The 14,244-nt window shown below is 40.9% G+C and overlaps 1 protein-coding gene across 1 annotated transcript in view; it reads left to right on the top strand.

Annotated features, from left to right (window-relative positions):
• Nucleotides 1-14,244, top strand: part of chd7 (chromodomain helicase DNA binding protein 7) — a 356,622-nt gene that overhangs the window by 221,499 nt on the left and 120,879 nt on the right. The window contains exons 10-11 of the mRNA XM_043689312.1: nucleotides 6,967-7,104; nucleotides 11,534-11,655. Coding sequence (XP_043545247.1) covers nucleotides 6,967-7,104; nucleotides 11,534-11,655 — 260 coding nt within the window. The remainder of the gene's footprint in view (nucleotides 1-6,966; nucleotides 7,105-11,533; nucleotides 11,656-14,244) is intronic.

The raw sequence follows: 14,244 nt of genomic DNA, 5'->3' as shown, positions 1-14,244 counted from the left end.
AGCCCTTCATTGGGAATGAGGCTTGTGGGCCAGGGCTGAGAGATAAATGGGAATGGGGTGGAGTTGGGGAGGGGGGAAGGTAGCTGAAAAAGAGAAAGGTGGATGAAGGTGAGGGAGAAGGTGATGTGTCGGTTGGGGAGGGGGGTGAGGAAAGAGTGCGGCGGGGGGGTGGTAATGGACAGGTCTGGAGGATGCTGCTGATAATGTGGGGGGAGGGAGGGAAAAAGAAGCAGCTGTTGAAATCCACATTTACCCCGTGTGGTTGCAGGGTCCCAAGGCGGAATATGAGGTGTTCCTCCTCCACGCGTCGGGTGGTAACAGTTTGGCGGTGGAGGAGCCCAGGACCTGTATGCCCTTGACTGAGTGGGAGGGGGAGTTGATGTGTTCAGCCACGGGGCGGTGGGGTTGGTGGGTGCGGGTGTCCCAGAGATGTTCTCTGAAACGATCCGCAAGAAAGCGTCCTATCTCCCCGATGTAGAGAAGACCACACCGAATGCAATGGATGCAGTGGATGGCATTGGGAGAGGTATAGATAAATTTCTGATGGCTGTGGAAGGATCCCCTTGGGGTCTTGGATGGAGGTGAGGGGAGGGTGTGGGCGGAAGTTTTGCAATTCCTGCGGTGGCAGGGAAAGGTGCCAAGAGTAGGATGTGGGCTGGTGGGGGAGCATGGACCTGACAAGGGAGTCACTGATGGAATGGTCTCTCCAAAACGTTGATAGGGGTAGGGAGGGAAATATATCTTTATTGGGGTCTATTTGGAGGTGGCGGAGGATGATGCGATGTATGCGGACGTTGGTGGGTTGGAAGGTGAGGACTGGGGGGTGGGGGGGTTCAATGGCGGTGGTGCGGGAAGTGGAGGAGGGCATTGTCAACCACGTGGGAAGGGAAGTTGTGATCATGGAAGGAGGCCATCTCGGACGTTGAGGCGGAATTGGTAATCCTGGGAACAAATGGGGTGGAGGCAGAGGACTTGGGAGTAACAGATGGCATTTATACAGGAGGTAGGGTGGGAGGAGGTGTAGTCTCGGTAGCTGTGGGAATCTGTGGGCTTGTAGTAGATGTCCATGGTTAGTTGGTCGCCAGAGATGGTAATGGAGAGGCCCAGGAAGGGGAGAGAGGTGTCTGAGATGGTCCAGGTGAATTTGAGGTCAGGGTGGAAGGTGTTGGTAAAGTTGATGAACTGTTCAACCTCCAGCAGCACTGATACAGTCATCAATGTAGAAGAGGAACAGGTGGGGGGTGGTGCCGGTGTAACTGCGGAAGATGGACTGTTCCATGTATCCGACAAACAGGCAGGTGTAGCTGGGTCCCATGCGGGTGCCCATGGCTACCCCTTTGGTTTGGAGGAAGTGGAAGGATCGAATGGAGAAGTTGTTGATGGTGAGGACCAGTTCAGTCAGGCATATAAGAGCAGCTAACCAAATTCTGCATGAATAAAGATATACTAAATTACAATGGCATTTGACTGAAATTTCTAAATAATGTAATTGAGCCATATTTATTTTTAAAATGCTTATCCTGCCAACCACCCCAAACTTTATAACTGTGTTGAAATTTTTTTTCTGTTCATTATGTAGTTCCCACCTGAGCATTTTAAAAATTCTTAAATACTTCCCATTCAATTTAAAAACACAACATAAATACATACTTTGGCATTTATACATTTGTTCTTTCTTCTTCAACGTTAGTCTTGCACTTTACTTCAGATTCTGCTGATGGTTGGAAAGGCAGATTTAAGTGTTATTCAACAACACTCGTTGGCAGTCATCAACTTAGTCTGTGTTTACTTCTTAAGTTGTGCAAATGAAAACCTCTTTTGAAATCATTATGCTGCACTACAGTGTTTAAATTAAGGAAGTTGGATGCCAAGAGATGTGTTCAAAATAAGCATTACTTAATATATATATGGAAGTTGTTCTTTTAAATGTTACATTAAAGGAGCATTGGATTGTGAGATACTACAACAAAAAAGGTGTCAGTTTGGCAATTGGGGAACTAATGTTTGCTTTTACCGACCCTCTTTGGGCAGTTAACATTAGCTTTATATAAGAAGGGGTCAGATTTTATCACTTCTCAGTTTAGATGGTATTACCTGGATAAAAGGAGGTTAGTTGCATTTAATTTTAATGTCCTCATTTTGAGGAATAGGGAAGATTAGACAGGATTACTACCTTTGAGTGTTCACTGGGCTTCGTTGAAAGTGTACATATGCAAATCCCAAAATAAATAATGATCAAGCTGATCTGTGATTGGCTATCATGTGTTTGATATCTGTGACCAACATAAGAACGGGCTCAAGGTTCTCTGGAAAATGTTGCCTTCACGATGAATAGTTTATGAAATTGTGGGAAAAACAAATTCCAAAATATTATGTTTATAAAATGGATGTTGGGTATAAATACAGGAACAGGAATCAGTTTTTTTTAAAAAAAAGTCAATGTAACAAGCTGGGTGGGGGGGTGGTTTCTTTGGGATGACATGAAACTAAAACTTGACAGAAACATTAAAGCAGAAGTAAATTTAAATAAGATTGAAAACCAAGATGAACAATTTACATGATAAAGTCAAGTTTACATTGTAGTGTGGTTTCTTCACCACACCTGAAAAAGGAACCTCTGCTGAGAAATCTGGTTTGAGAAACTCACTTCAAACAAAAACTCATATCAGAACTATGAAATCAATCTTGAAACTCTGAGTTTGCTCATTCATTCATTACTTCAGTTCTTGTGTGCAAATGACTAAGCTGTCGTATCGAAACAGTTTTGAAAGCATAAGCTCCTGAAAGTGGGTCCAGTCAGTTTTAAAAAGAATTTGATGATAAAATTAGATTGAAAGCTGCCTTGACAATAAGGCGTATAAAATGATGATAGCAAAGGTTCTGGAATGAATGATTGTGAACTAACTGCTTTTTCTTTTGTCCAACTCCACAAACTACACACGTAGGTAGTAAGAGTTGAGGCACAAAAGAAAAAGCAATTAGTTCAATTTTTGTTTACATTATCCCAAACAGTGAGACCCACTAAAAATCTAAGAAGAGATAAGACGAAGCAATGGTGAGGGAAGGCTTGTTTCAGTATTTTGAAACCCAAAGAGGCATGGGTATAATCAGTACAATTGATTTTGACTGAATATCAAACTACAGATCATGCTAAGATTTCTCCAGCAAGTGTAGTCCTGGCTTTCTGAAAGAAGAAAAATATCATTATTCATCTTCATTGAAATGCACCTTGCACTTTGTCAAAAAAAAGCAATTAAACTGGGGTTATCTTCTCCAATTCTGCTTCTTTGTATTTGCCACAGCCTGTGTATGAATCCATAAAAATACCAGTTGTATTTTAATTGATCTAATTCTACCTTAATAGCTACTGTGGCAAAAAAGTGTTCCATATTCTAATAACTTGTGTTGGGAAAGAAATTCTTACAACCTCCGCTCTGTTTCCGTAGTGTCAATCCAGTAATCTACACCCCTTCTTTATTTCCTAATTCTGTGGAACAATTTCCCAGTGTTGGGCCCCTCAAAATGGTGAGCATTTTGCTCACTTGGCTGGACAGCTGATTTGCAATGCAGAGTGACACCAAGCACATTGGTTCACTTTCTGGATTAGTGGTGCTGGAAAAGCACAGCAGTTCAGGCAGCATCTGAGGAGCAGTAAAATCGACGTTTCGGGCAAAAGCTGCCTGAACTGCTGTGCTTTTCCAGCACTACTAATCCAGAATCTGGTTTCCAGCATCTGCAGTCATTGTTTTTACCTACATTGGTTCACTTCCTGTACTGGCTGAGGTTATCATGAAAGATTCTCTTTCTCAACCTGTCCCCTCACCTGAGGGGTTGTGACCCTCAGGTTAAGCTACTATCAATTGTCTCTTCAATAAGTGAGAAGTCCCATGGTCCTCTGCCAAGCTTATCTTTACCTTTTAATCCTTCAGTGAAAATTTTAGATGTTTCATTCTTTTCTCCATCAACACAAACTTTTTATTTGTGCTTTTGTTTTAGTATTAGTATCCTTCCTATAAAGAGACATCCATGTATTAATCCACATGTAGTTGTCTAACATCTTGTGAAAATGCAGCCTTATCCCTTTGACATGGAGCTGTTCAAACCCAATTTCCTTTTATCTTAGCCTTTCTACCTGCAGTCCTACCTTCAAAGAACTATGTTTTCTCCACTGTAGTCCTCTTTGTTTTTCAGCTTAGATTAATCTGATCATTTTAGAGTATATTTATTTTAAGCTGTTCACATTTTTGAGCTGTAATACTTGAAAAAAAGCTGAATTTCCCCTGCCTAGGTTATGGCTAGCTGTTTTAGAACTAAAGTACATTGAATTTGAAAGCTTGTACATGAAGAAAATAAAATTAACTTTGAGCAAGTGCTGCCTGGTTTCCCTTATTTGATGAATAAAGTGTGCAGATGCCTTCTGTTGTCATTGCTTGCACGCTTTAAAATATTTTCCCAACTCAACTAAAAATCTCATTGTGTCAGGGCTAAAGTACAAACTTCCCTGTTCAGTAATTTGGACATTTCTGTAATTGTGTTGTTGATTAAATTCGTTTTGATTGGCTGGTTTGGTGTTAATCACCAGGCAAGAAATACAGGCTGAACTTTAATTTATACAATCAAAATGGATTTCACCAGCACTTTCCCATGAAATGCTTATTTATCACTTCAGATTTTTAATATCAAACTTGTCATGTTGAAGAGTTTAGTTACATATGTACGAGCATATACATTAGGAGCAGAGATGAGTCATTCAGCCCTACTAGCCTGCTCTGCCATTCTATAAAATTGTCATCAATCTTAAGGATTCCCATCAACCCTCTGGTAACTTTTGATTCTCTTGTCTAACAAGAACCTGTCCACCTCTGCTTTAAAAAAAATGACCTTGTCTCCTCCACCTTCTGCAGCAGAATGTTCCAAAGTTGTTCAACCCTCTAAAATATCAACTAATAAAAGCACAACCCTCTAAATAATTGCTTGCTGCCCCTGCATACCAATTTTTGTGACTTGTGATGTAATGTGATGTAATTCTGACTTGTGATTCCTCTGCAACTTGGCATCTTGCAGCTGTTTTCCATTTAAAAATACTCTTTATTTTAAAAGGATGTTCTTCAGCCAACTTTACTACATTAGACTCCGATGCCAGATCTTTGCCCAGTCGCTTAACATATCTACACTCTTATGTTATCTGCAGATTTAGCTCACATGCCTTCATTTCTCTTACCTAAGTCATAGAGATAAATTATGAACAGTTGAGTGCCCAGTATAGACACCAGCAATAACCCTGTTGTCACATCCTACCAATCAGAGGAGGGTGAGTTTCTGAATGCTGTCTGTTTTCTGCCTGCTGTCTATGCTTGAGTGTGTAGCGCTGGAAAAGCACAGCAGGTCAGACAGCATCTGAGGAGCAGGAGAATCGATGTTTCGGGCAAAAGCTCTTCAGGAATGAGGCTTGTGAATCATGGGGCTGAAAGATAAAGGGCTGGGGGGTGGGGCTGAAGGAAGGTAGCTAAGAATGCAATAGGTATATGGAGGGGCAGAAGGTAATAGGCCAGAGAGGAGGGTGGAGTGGATAGATGGGAAAGACGATAGACCGGTCAAGAGGGCGGTGCGAGTTGGAGGCTTGGGACTGGGATAAGGTGGAGGGAGGGGAAATGAAGAAACTGGTGAAATCCACATTAATTCCCTGTGGTTGCAGGATCCCAAGGCGGAAGATGAGATGTTCTACCTGCAGGGGTCAGGTGGTTAGGGTTTGGTGATGGAGGAGGCCCAGGACCTGCATGTCCTTGGTGGCGTGGGGGGGGAAAGAGAGTTGATGCAGGTGTTCCAGAGATGTTCTCTGAAACAATCCACAAGTTGGTGTCCTGTCTCCCTGATGAAAAGGAGACCACATTGGGTGCAACACATGACCTTTGTGGAGGTACAGGTAAATTTCTGTTGAATGTGAAAAGGTCCTTTTGGACCTTGGACAGAGGTGAGGGGGCAGATGTGGGTGTAGGTTTTGCACTTCTGCAGTGGCAGGGAAAGTGCTGGGCGTGGGGTGTGGCCTGGTGGGATTTATGTGACAAGGTAGTCACAACGGGAATGGTCTCTCTGGAATGCTGGTAGGCGTGGAGAGGGAAATATATCTCTGGTGGATGGGGTCTGTTTGTAGGTGGTAGAGGATGATGAGATGCATATGGAGATTGGTGGGGTGGAAGGTGAGGACCAGAGGAGTTTTGTCCTTGTTGCGTTGGAAGGGTTGCGTGAAGTGGAGGAGATGTGCTGGAGGGCATCGTTGACCACATGGGAGGGGAAATTGCGATCTTTTAAGGAAGGAGGCCATCGGGGATTTTCTGTAGTGAAATTGGTCATTGTGGGAACAGATACGGTGCAGGAATTGGGAATAACAGATACGGCGGAGGCAGAGGATTGTTCTCTATGCTCATGTGTTACCTTTTACATTATGAGCTCCTACTGGTTGACAGTAAAAATTTTAAAATGCTTGTTTTCAAAAACAAAATATGCTGTTAGATCTTATTTTTACAGTTTGTTTGAAATTTATAACTTCTTATCCAATCAGTATGGTTAATGTATTATTCTGTCATGTTTAAAAAACAAAGTTTTGCTTTTGTGCATAGGATTCTCAATACAGTAGTGCCTCGACTTACGAACTTAATCCATTCCGGGACCCGGTTTGCGAACTGAATCAATTTTTCCCATTGTTCGGATAGCGTAAGAATGCTTGGACGGCTGTTCACAGCGCACGCGGCAAAGACAAACTGACTGAGATCACCCGGGGCCCAAGAGCTTTTGCGTTAGAACCTTGAATTTCGTACGTACGTTGAAGCAAAATTTTACGTACAATCCTGTTCGTAAACCGATTTGTTCGTGAACGGGGTCGTTCGTATGTCAAGGCGCTACTGTATTAGCATAAAATACATATGCAAATTAGTAATCCCAAATGAATTTTGTTGATTTTCAAAATAGCCAATAACCCATTATTTGGTGAAATGGTGTTCTCTTCCATATGAAGAAAGCACTTGGGAACTGAAACCAGATACAGACCAAGTTAAGATAGAGGAATTTCACCAACTGCAGTCTATGAAACCAAGAACAGAGTATACGGTAAGTTTGAATTCTTTACTTGAGCTTCATAAAGTTTTTTTTGAAACATTGAAAACCTGTAGAATCTGAAAGAAAGCTGACTGTCAAAATAGTGCCTTTTATAAGTTGTGGGTAAGGTTAGTCAAACAGTTTTTAGCACCAAAGATATGCAGGTGACCATTCTATATTTAAGGAAAATAGAAATGCTGAAATATTTTGCAGCAGCTTTAACATGGAAATTGGATTGTAGAGTCAGTCAATGAATATGGAAGGAAGGTTACTTGAGGCAAGTATTCAAAAGGTTAAAAGAAAAATATCCATAAGCCCCTATTGGTGGTTAGGGAAGTGATAGAGCTAGTTAAAAATCATTGGAAACCAGAATTGGACTTAGTATGCTATTTCCTTAAAACAAAGGAACTAATTAAGAAATATTATGCAAGTCAGTCTCGAGTTTATTGTGGTTAAGATTGTGTTGAGTATGGACAGTTTGTATGGATTTATAAAAGGCAGATTGTGGTTGTCTCCTCTAATTGATTTTTTTTTGTGGATATCCACAAATTTAATATGTAACTTAGAATCTATTTGTTAAAGTAACAGATAAGAGGCTAGTCCTAGTTCAGGCATATGGTATGGCTCGGAAAAAGAGAACACATAAGAAATTTGTGGAATCCAAACTGGATTTGTTTTTTTTCCATTTGGAGTCAAATCTTTAATTTAAGATATTCCTCCTTTTATGAGGGATTACCTGTTGTCATTCAAGTGTATAAATTTGGCTGGCAAGGTTTTCCATTGTATTTAACCACCAGTAAAAAGTCACCTGCTCAACATAACCAGCATCCAAACAAGCCTAAGAGAACAGGATCTCAAGGAATGGCTGGTGTTATGAAAATAAGCATGATGAAATGACATGGGCTACAAGGCATAATACTGCAGTCCAGCTGGTAGCCACGTCCCCTACAGTTTGCATATCTTAATTGCCTTTCTGTTTTGAGAAGACATTTTGAGCGACTACATCCAAGCATTTGTTCCATTTCAGACTACTCCCATCTCTTCCAACTGCTATCTTCACAATCCTATTTGTACTCTTTAACTGTATGCATCACACTCGACTCAGAAGTCACATGACATCAGCTTATAGGCCAACAGGTTTATTTGAAATAACAAGCTTTCAGAGCGCTGCCCTTTCACCAGATGAAGTAACTTTACCTGATGAAGGGGCTGCGCTCCAAAAGCTTGTGATTTCAAATAAACCTGTTGGCCTATAACCTGGTGTCATATGACTTCTGACTCTGTCCACCCCAGTCCAACATCGGCACCTCCATATCATACATGAGTGACATGGGATCATAATATTATTCAGAACAACACAGTGACTGGACAAATCATGCAGGTTCAGTCTGAAGTTCACACACAGATTACCTCTTAAGGAAGAATGTGTACTATTCTCAAAGTTCTGACAGTCAGACGTTAGAGCTTTTTATAAATTTAGTCAATAGCAACAGAGGGCCTAGTGCTGTTTCAAATTGAGCAGCAGAATATATGCAGAGGCATTTTGAAGACATCTAATGATTAATTAAAGATTTCCTTTGTTTTGAGCACTGCTTAGAGTGTTCCCATGCAATGTACCTCTAAAAAGGGATCACTTGGTCTGAGAAGGCATTTTTATTTCTTGTTAGAAGAGGGCAGAGTCTTTGCTGTTATCAGACTTCTGAACAAACTTTTCATATTAGAGTCTCTCTGCACCTTCTCTGTAGCTGTAACACAATTCTGCATTCAGTTCAAAGTGCTATTCTAAGGTGTGATTTGTTTGGTTAGCATACAAAACAATAGTTTTCATTGTATCCTAGCACCTGTGACAATAATAACTCTAATCAATTCAAATAATCAAAAAAGACAGTTTTCAATATATTATATAGAGAGAAAAGAGCAATAAAAAGTGAAACCAGCAGTGAGATTTTAAGTTGAAAAACAAGGAAGTGCAGTTCATTTTTAAAAAGGAAGCAGAAAGGATCAAGTTATTCTGGGGAAAATAAGTTTAAAATAGTGATGTTGACAATGTACAAAGTATTAGTTAGGCCTCATTTAGATGATTTCATACAGATCTGATTTTTTTTTTCCCCTGGAAAGGATGAAAGATTGTTTCTGCATATTGACAAATCAAAGCAAGGAAGTGTAAACTAAATTATCATTAGAAGAGCGAATAGAGTTTTTTTTAAAAAATGTAATGCATGACTTCCTTTAAGACTATCAAAAATATAACAACCAACATGGAATGATGGAACATTTAAGGGGAAGGTTTGGCCTAATGATATTATTGCTCGATTATTAATCCAGAAATCCAGGTAATGCTCCAGGAACCTAGGTTCGAAATACACCATGGCAGTGGGTGAAGTTGAAATCAATAAAAATCTGAAATTAAGAGTCTAATGATATCCATTGCCAGTTCTCAGGTATTCTGATTCACTGATGTCCTTCAGGAAAGGAAACTGCCATTCTTACCTGTTCTGCATGCTTTTGACTTCAGACCCACAGCAATGTGGCAACTGGGGATTGGCAACAATGTCCACATCCCATGAATGAATATATTGAAAGAATTTTTCCTTTATGAGTTTGTGGATGTTATGATATTCTTGTTCAAACTGTGTGGAGGAAAATGATTAGCGTATCTGAAGTCTAAACTATGAGAAAATACTCAAGAATATATGTAATTTCTCTGTGAAATTGAATTCTTTGAAGTGACCTCATTGAAATTTTCAAAATGACGTAAGGAATAATAGAAACTTAGAAAATAGAAAGTTTTTAAAAAATCACACAACACCAGGTTATAGCCCAACAGATTTATTTGGAAGCACCAGCTTTCGGAGTGCTGCTCTTTTATCAGGTGGTTGTGGAGTATAAGACACAGAATTTATTGCAAAAGTTTATAGTGTGATGTAACTGAAATTATATATTGAAAAAGACCTGGATTGTTTGTTAAGTCTCTCATCTTTTAGAATGACCATGTTGGTTTCAGTTCTTTCATATTTAAATCCCAGAACTTTTTAAAGTTACATTCTCAAATGAACTTTATCTGGGCTTACATGGCACTACTTGTTAATGCATTGAAGGTGTGAGGTGCCCTGTGTGAGACTGTCTGTGCCCCAATGTTCAGGCTGATTCTATTCCTTAAAAAAAAATGAGATTTACAGAATCTTGCATGGATTCATGCAGTTTTTGAGCAAAGTAAAATTTAATTCTGCAAGTACAAGGCGGACTTCAGGACAGGCAACAACGCAAGGTGACCGAACAGAGGCTGATAGCCAAGTTCAGTACCCATGGGAATGGCCTCAACCGGGACCCTGGGTTCATGTCACACTACAGTAGTGACCCTACTGCACTATACACATGCACACAAACACGTTTGTGAGGTGAATTTGTGCCTGCAGAATTACATTTTACTTTGCTCAAAAACTACATTGATTCATGTAAGGTTCTGTAAATCCATTTTTTAGAAATAGAGTCAGCCTGATCATTGGGGCACAGACAGCCTCACACAGGGCACCTCACACCTTCAGTGCATTATATGGGCCAACGTGGCACCTATTTTTAAAGTTCATCTGAGAATGTAACTTCAAAAAAAGATTCTGGGCTTTGCATATAAAAGAACTGAAACCAACATGTTCATTCTAAATGATGAGAGACTTAACAAACAACCCAGATCTTTTTTAACATATAATTTCAGTTGCATCTGTAAACTGTTGCTATAAATTCTGAGTCTTACGATCTTATACTCCACAACCACCTGATGAAGGAACAGTGCTCTGAAACTCGTGCTTCCAATTAAACCTATTGGACTATAACCTGTTGTGTGATTTGTAACTTTGTACACCCCAGTCCAACACCGGCGCCTCCAAATCAAGAAAATAGAAGTAGGCCATTTTACCCATCTAACTCGGTCTGTCATTCAACATGACCATGGCTGATTCTCCATCTCAATATTCCCACACCTTCCCCTTACTCATTGACACCTTTAGCCTCAAGAAATCAGTTTACATCATTCTTAAAACAAATTCAGTGACTTTGGCTCCTCAGCCTTCTATGGTAGGGAATTATAGAGGTTCACCAGCCTCTGAGTGAAGAAATTTTATATTTAGACAAATTAATTGCCTGTCCTGAGTTCAGGTAATGCAGGTCAAATGTTATAATGTAAACAAACAAAGGAATGTGACCAAATATATTTCACCCAAAGCTTAATATGGTTACAGAATGCATTGTTAGGGAAGCGCACTAAAGTAGACAGTGTAAGTGGGTTCAAGATATAATCGAATGCAATTTTAGAGAATGTGTGGAGGAATATTATGAGGAGATGGATACAGATCATACTAAACGTCAAAAGTCTTGTTGGACCCTAAAAGCCTTATCATATTGATAAATATTCTTTTCTCACTGCGTATTCTCTTGTACTTGAAAGGAACGACCACTTCCAGAATTCTGGACGAAATTGGAGCATTCAAGGGACTATAAAAATGGCAACCAACTCAGGGAATATCAACTGGAGGGTGTAAATTGGCTACTCTTTAATTGGTACAACAGGTGGGTTGTTGCTATTGCTATTTAGATTTAAATAATGAAGATAAAGATGTTGTTCAGCGATGTGTAAAATCATTTTTATGCTGGTAACATTTTATGGTTGGTATGCTTGATCCAACTCCTTGTGCAATAGCAGTTTTAACGTTCCATGAAATACTCGTTTTGCAATCTAGATTTTAGATAAAATGCAGGAGCTTAAAGCTGACTAGCAAATGTTAGTTCCATATTTTGAACTAAAGATTTTGCACCTGAACTGGAGAGGTGCAAATGTCCTTGCTGGGAGATTTGTTTGTGTGGTTAGGGAGGGTTTAAACTAGTTTGGCAAGGGGGTGAGAACCAGAGCTACACATCTAAGAGGGGTGCAGTTGTAGATGGGGCAGTGACAGGATGTAGTGAATCTATCGGAAAGGTTTCTCATGCGATGAAACAAATGGGATTGGTTAAAATATGTCTGCTTTAATGCAAGGAGTGTCCGAAATAAGAGTGATGAACTTAGAGCATGGATCAGTACTTGGGGCTACGATGTTGTGGTGATAACAGAGACGTGGGTTTCACAGGGACAGGAATAGTTGATGGATGTTCCAGGGTTAAGAACATTTAAAAAGAACAGGGAGGGTGGGAAAAGAGGAGGGGGTGTAGCATTGCTAATCAGAGAGTGCATCACAGCTACAGAAACTAAGGTTGCTGAGTCAGTCTGGGTGGAAGTTTGGAACAGCAAGGGAGCAGCACCGCAGTGGAGAGATTGAAGAGCTCATAGGCTGGCAGATTTATAAGAATGGAGATGTAACAGGGTGATTGTTATGGGTGACTTCAACTTTCCCAATATTGACTGGAACCTCCTTAGTGCAGATGGTTTGGATGGAGCCGTTTTTCCTGAAGAAGGGTTTATGCCCGAAATGTCGATTCTCATGCTGCCTGGCCTGCTGTATTTTTCCAGCACCACATTTTTCAACCCTGGTACTCCAGCATCTGCAGTCCTCACTTTCTCCCATGGAGTCGTTTTTGTCAGGTGTGTTCAGGAGAGTTTCCTTACTCAGTATGTAAACAGACCGAGGGGAGAGGCCATTTTAGATTCAGTGCTCGGCAATGAGCCAGGACTGATGTCAGATCTCATGGTAGGAGAAACTTTGGTGACAGTGACCACAACTGCCTCACATTTACCATAGCCTTGGAGAGGGAAAGGAGCAGTTACCAAGGGAAGATGTTTAGTTGGGGAAAAGGAAATTATGATGCTATCAGACAGGAGTTGGGAAGTACAGATTAGGAGCGATTTGTTCCACAGAAATGGCACAACAGACTTGTGGAGACTGTTTAAGGAGCGGTTGTTGCGAGCGATGCATAAATTTGTTCCTCTGAGACAGGTAAGAAGGGGTAAGATTAAGGAGCCTTGAATGATGAGAACAGAGGAGCTTCTCGTCAAAAGGAAGAAGGCAGCTTATGTAAAGTGGAGGAAGCAAGGATCTAGCACAGTTTTAGAGGATTACAGACTTGCTAGAAAGGAGCTCAGAAATGGACTGAGGAGAGCCAGGAGGGGGCATGAGAGGAGCTTGGCAGGAAGGATTGGGTAGAACCCAAAGACATTTTACTCATATGTGAGGAATAAGAGAATGATCAGGGAGAAGGTAGGGTCGGTCAGGGACAGTATTGGAAACTTGTGCATGGATTCTGAGCAGATAGGGGAAGCTCTAAAAGAGATTTTTGCTTCGGTTTTCACGAAGGAAAGGAATCTTGTTGTAAATGAGAACTTTGAGCTGGGAAACGGGCCTGAACAGATCAAAATTGATGAAGTTGATGTGCTGGAAATTTTGGCAAACATTAAGATTGATAAGTCCCCAAAGCCAGACCAGATTTATCCTAGGCTGCTCCAGGAAGTGAGAAAGGAGGTTGCTAAGCCTTTGGCGAAGGTCTTTGCTTCCTCACTCTCCATGGGAGTCGTACCAGTGGATTGTAGGAAGGCGAATGCTGTTCCTCTTTTCAAGAAGGATAATAGGGAAATCCCTGGCAACTACAGACCAGTCAGACTTACGTCTGTGGTCAACAAGGTTTTGAAAAGTATTCTGGATTTATGACTCTTTGGAAAAGCATAGCGTGATTAAAGGCAGTCAGTATGGCTTTGTCAGGGGCAGGTCATGCCTCACAAATCTTATTGAGTTCTTTGAGGTGGTGACGATAGAAGTCGACAAAGGTCAAGCAGTGGATGTGGTGTATATGGACTTCAGCAAATTCCCCTGGTATGCACATTCATAAAGTCAGGAGGTACAGGGAGATGTGGCTGTCTGGGTTCAGAATTGGTTGGCTGACAGAGGCAGAGAGTGGTTGTAGATGGAAAGTATTCTGCCTGGAGGTCAGTGTTGAGTGGGGTCCCACGGGGCTCTGTTCTTGGGCCTCTGCACTTCGAAGTCAGTTATAAAAACTACAATGAGGAGGCTGAGGGCTGGGTTAGTAAATTTGCCGATGACACAAAGGTTGGAGGTGCCATTGATAATATCGAGGGTTATAGCAGGCTGCAGTACGATATAGACTGGATGCAGAGCTGGGCTGAGAAATGGCAAATGGTGTTCAACCTGGATAAATGCGAAGTGATGCATTTTG

This window comes from Chiloscyllium plagiosum, chromosome 4 (genome assembly GCF_004010195.1).
Source record: "Chiloscyllium plagiosum isolate BGI_BamShark_2017 chromosome 4, ASM401019v2, whole genome shotgun sequence".
In the NCBI taxonomy this organism is placed as follows: domain Eukaryota; kingdom Metazoa; phylum Chordata; class Chondrichthyes; order Orectolobiformes; family Hemiscylliidae; genus Chiloscyllium; species Chiloscyllium plagiosum.
Note: the sequence above shows the minus strand (reverse complement) of the source record. Positions and strands in the feature narration are given on the sequence as shown.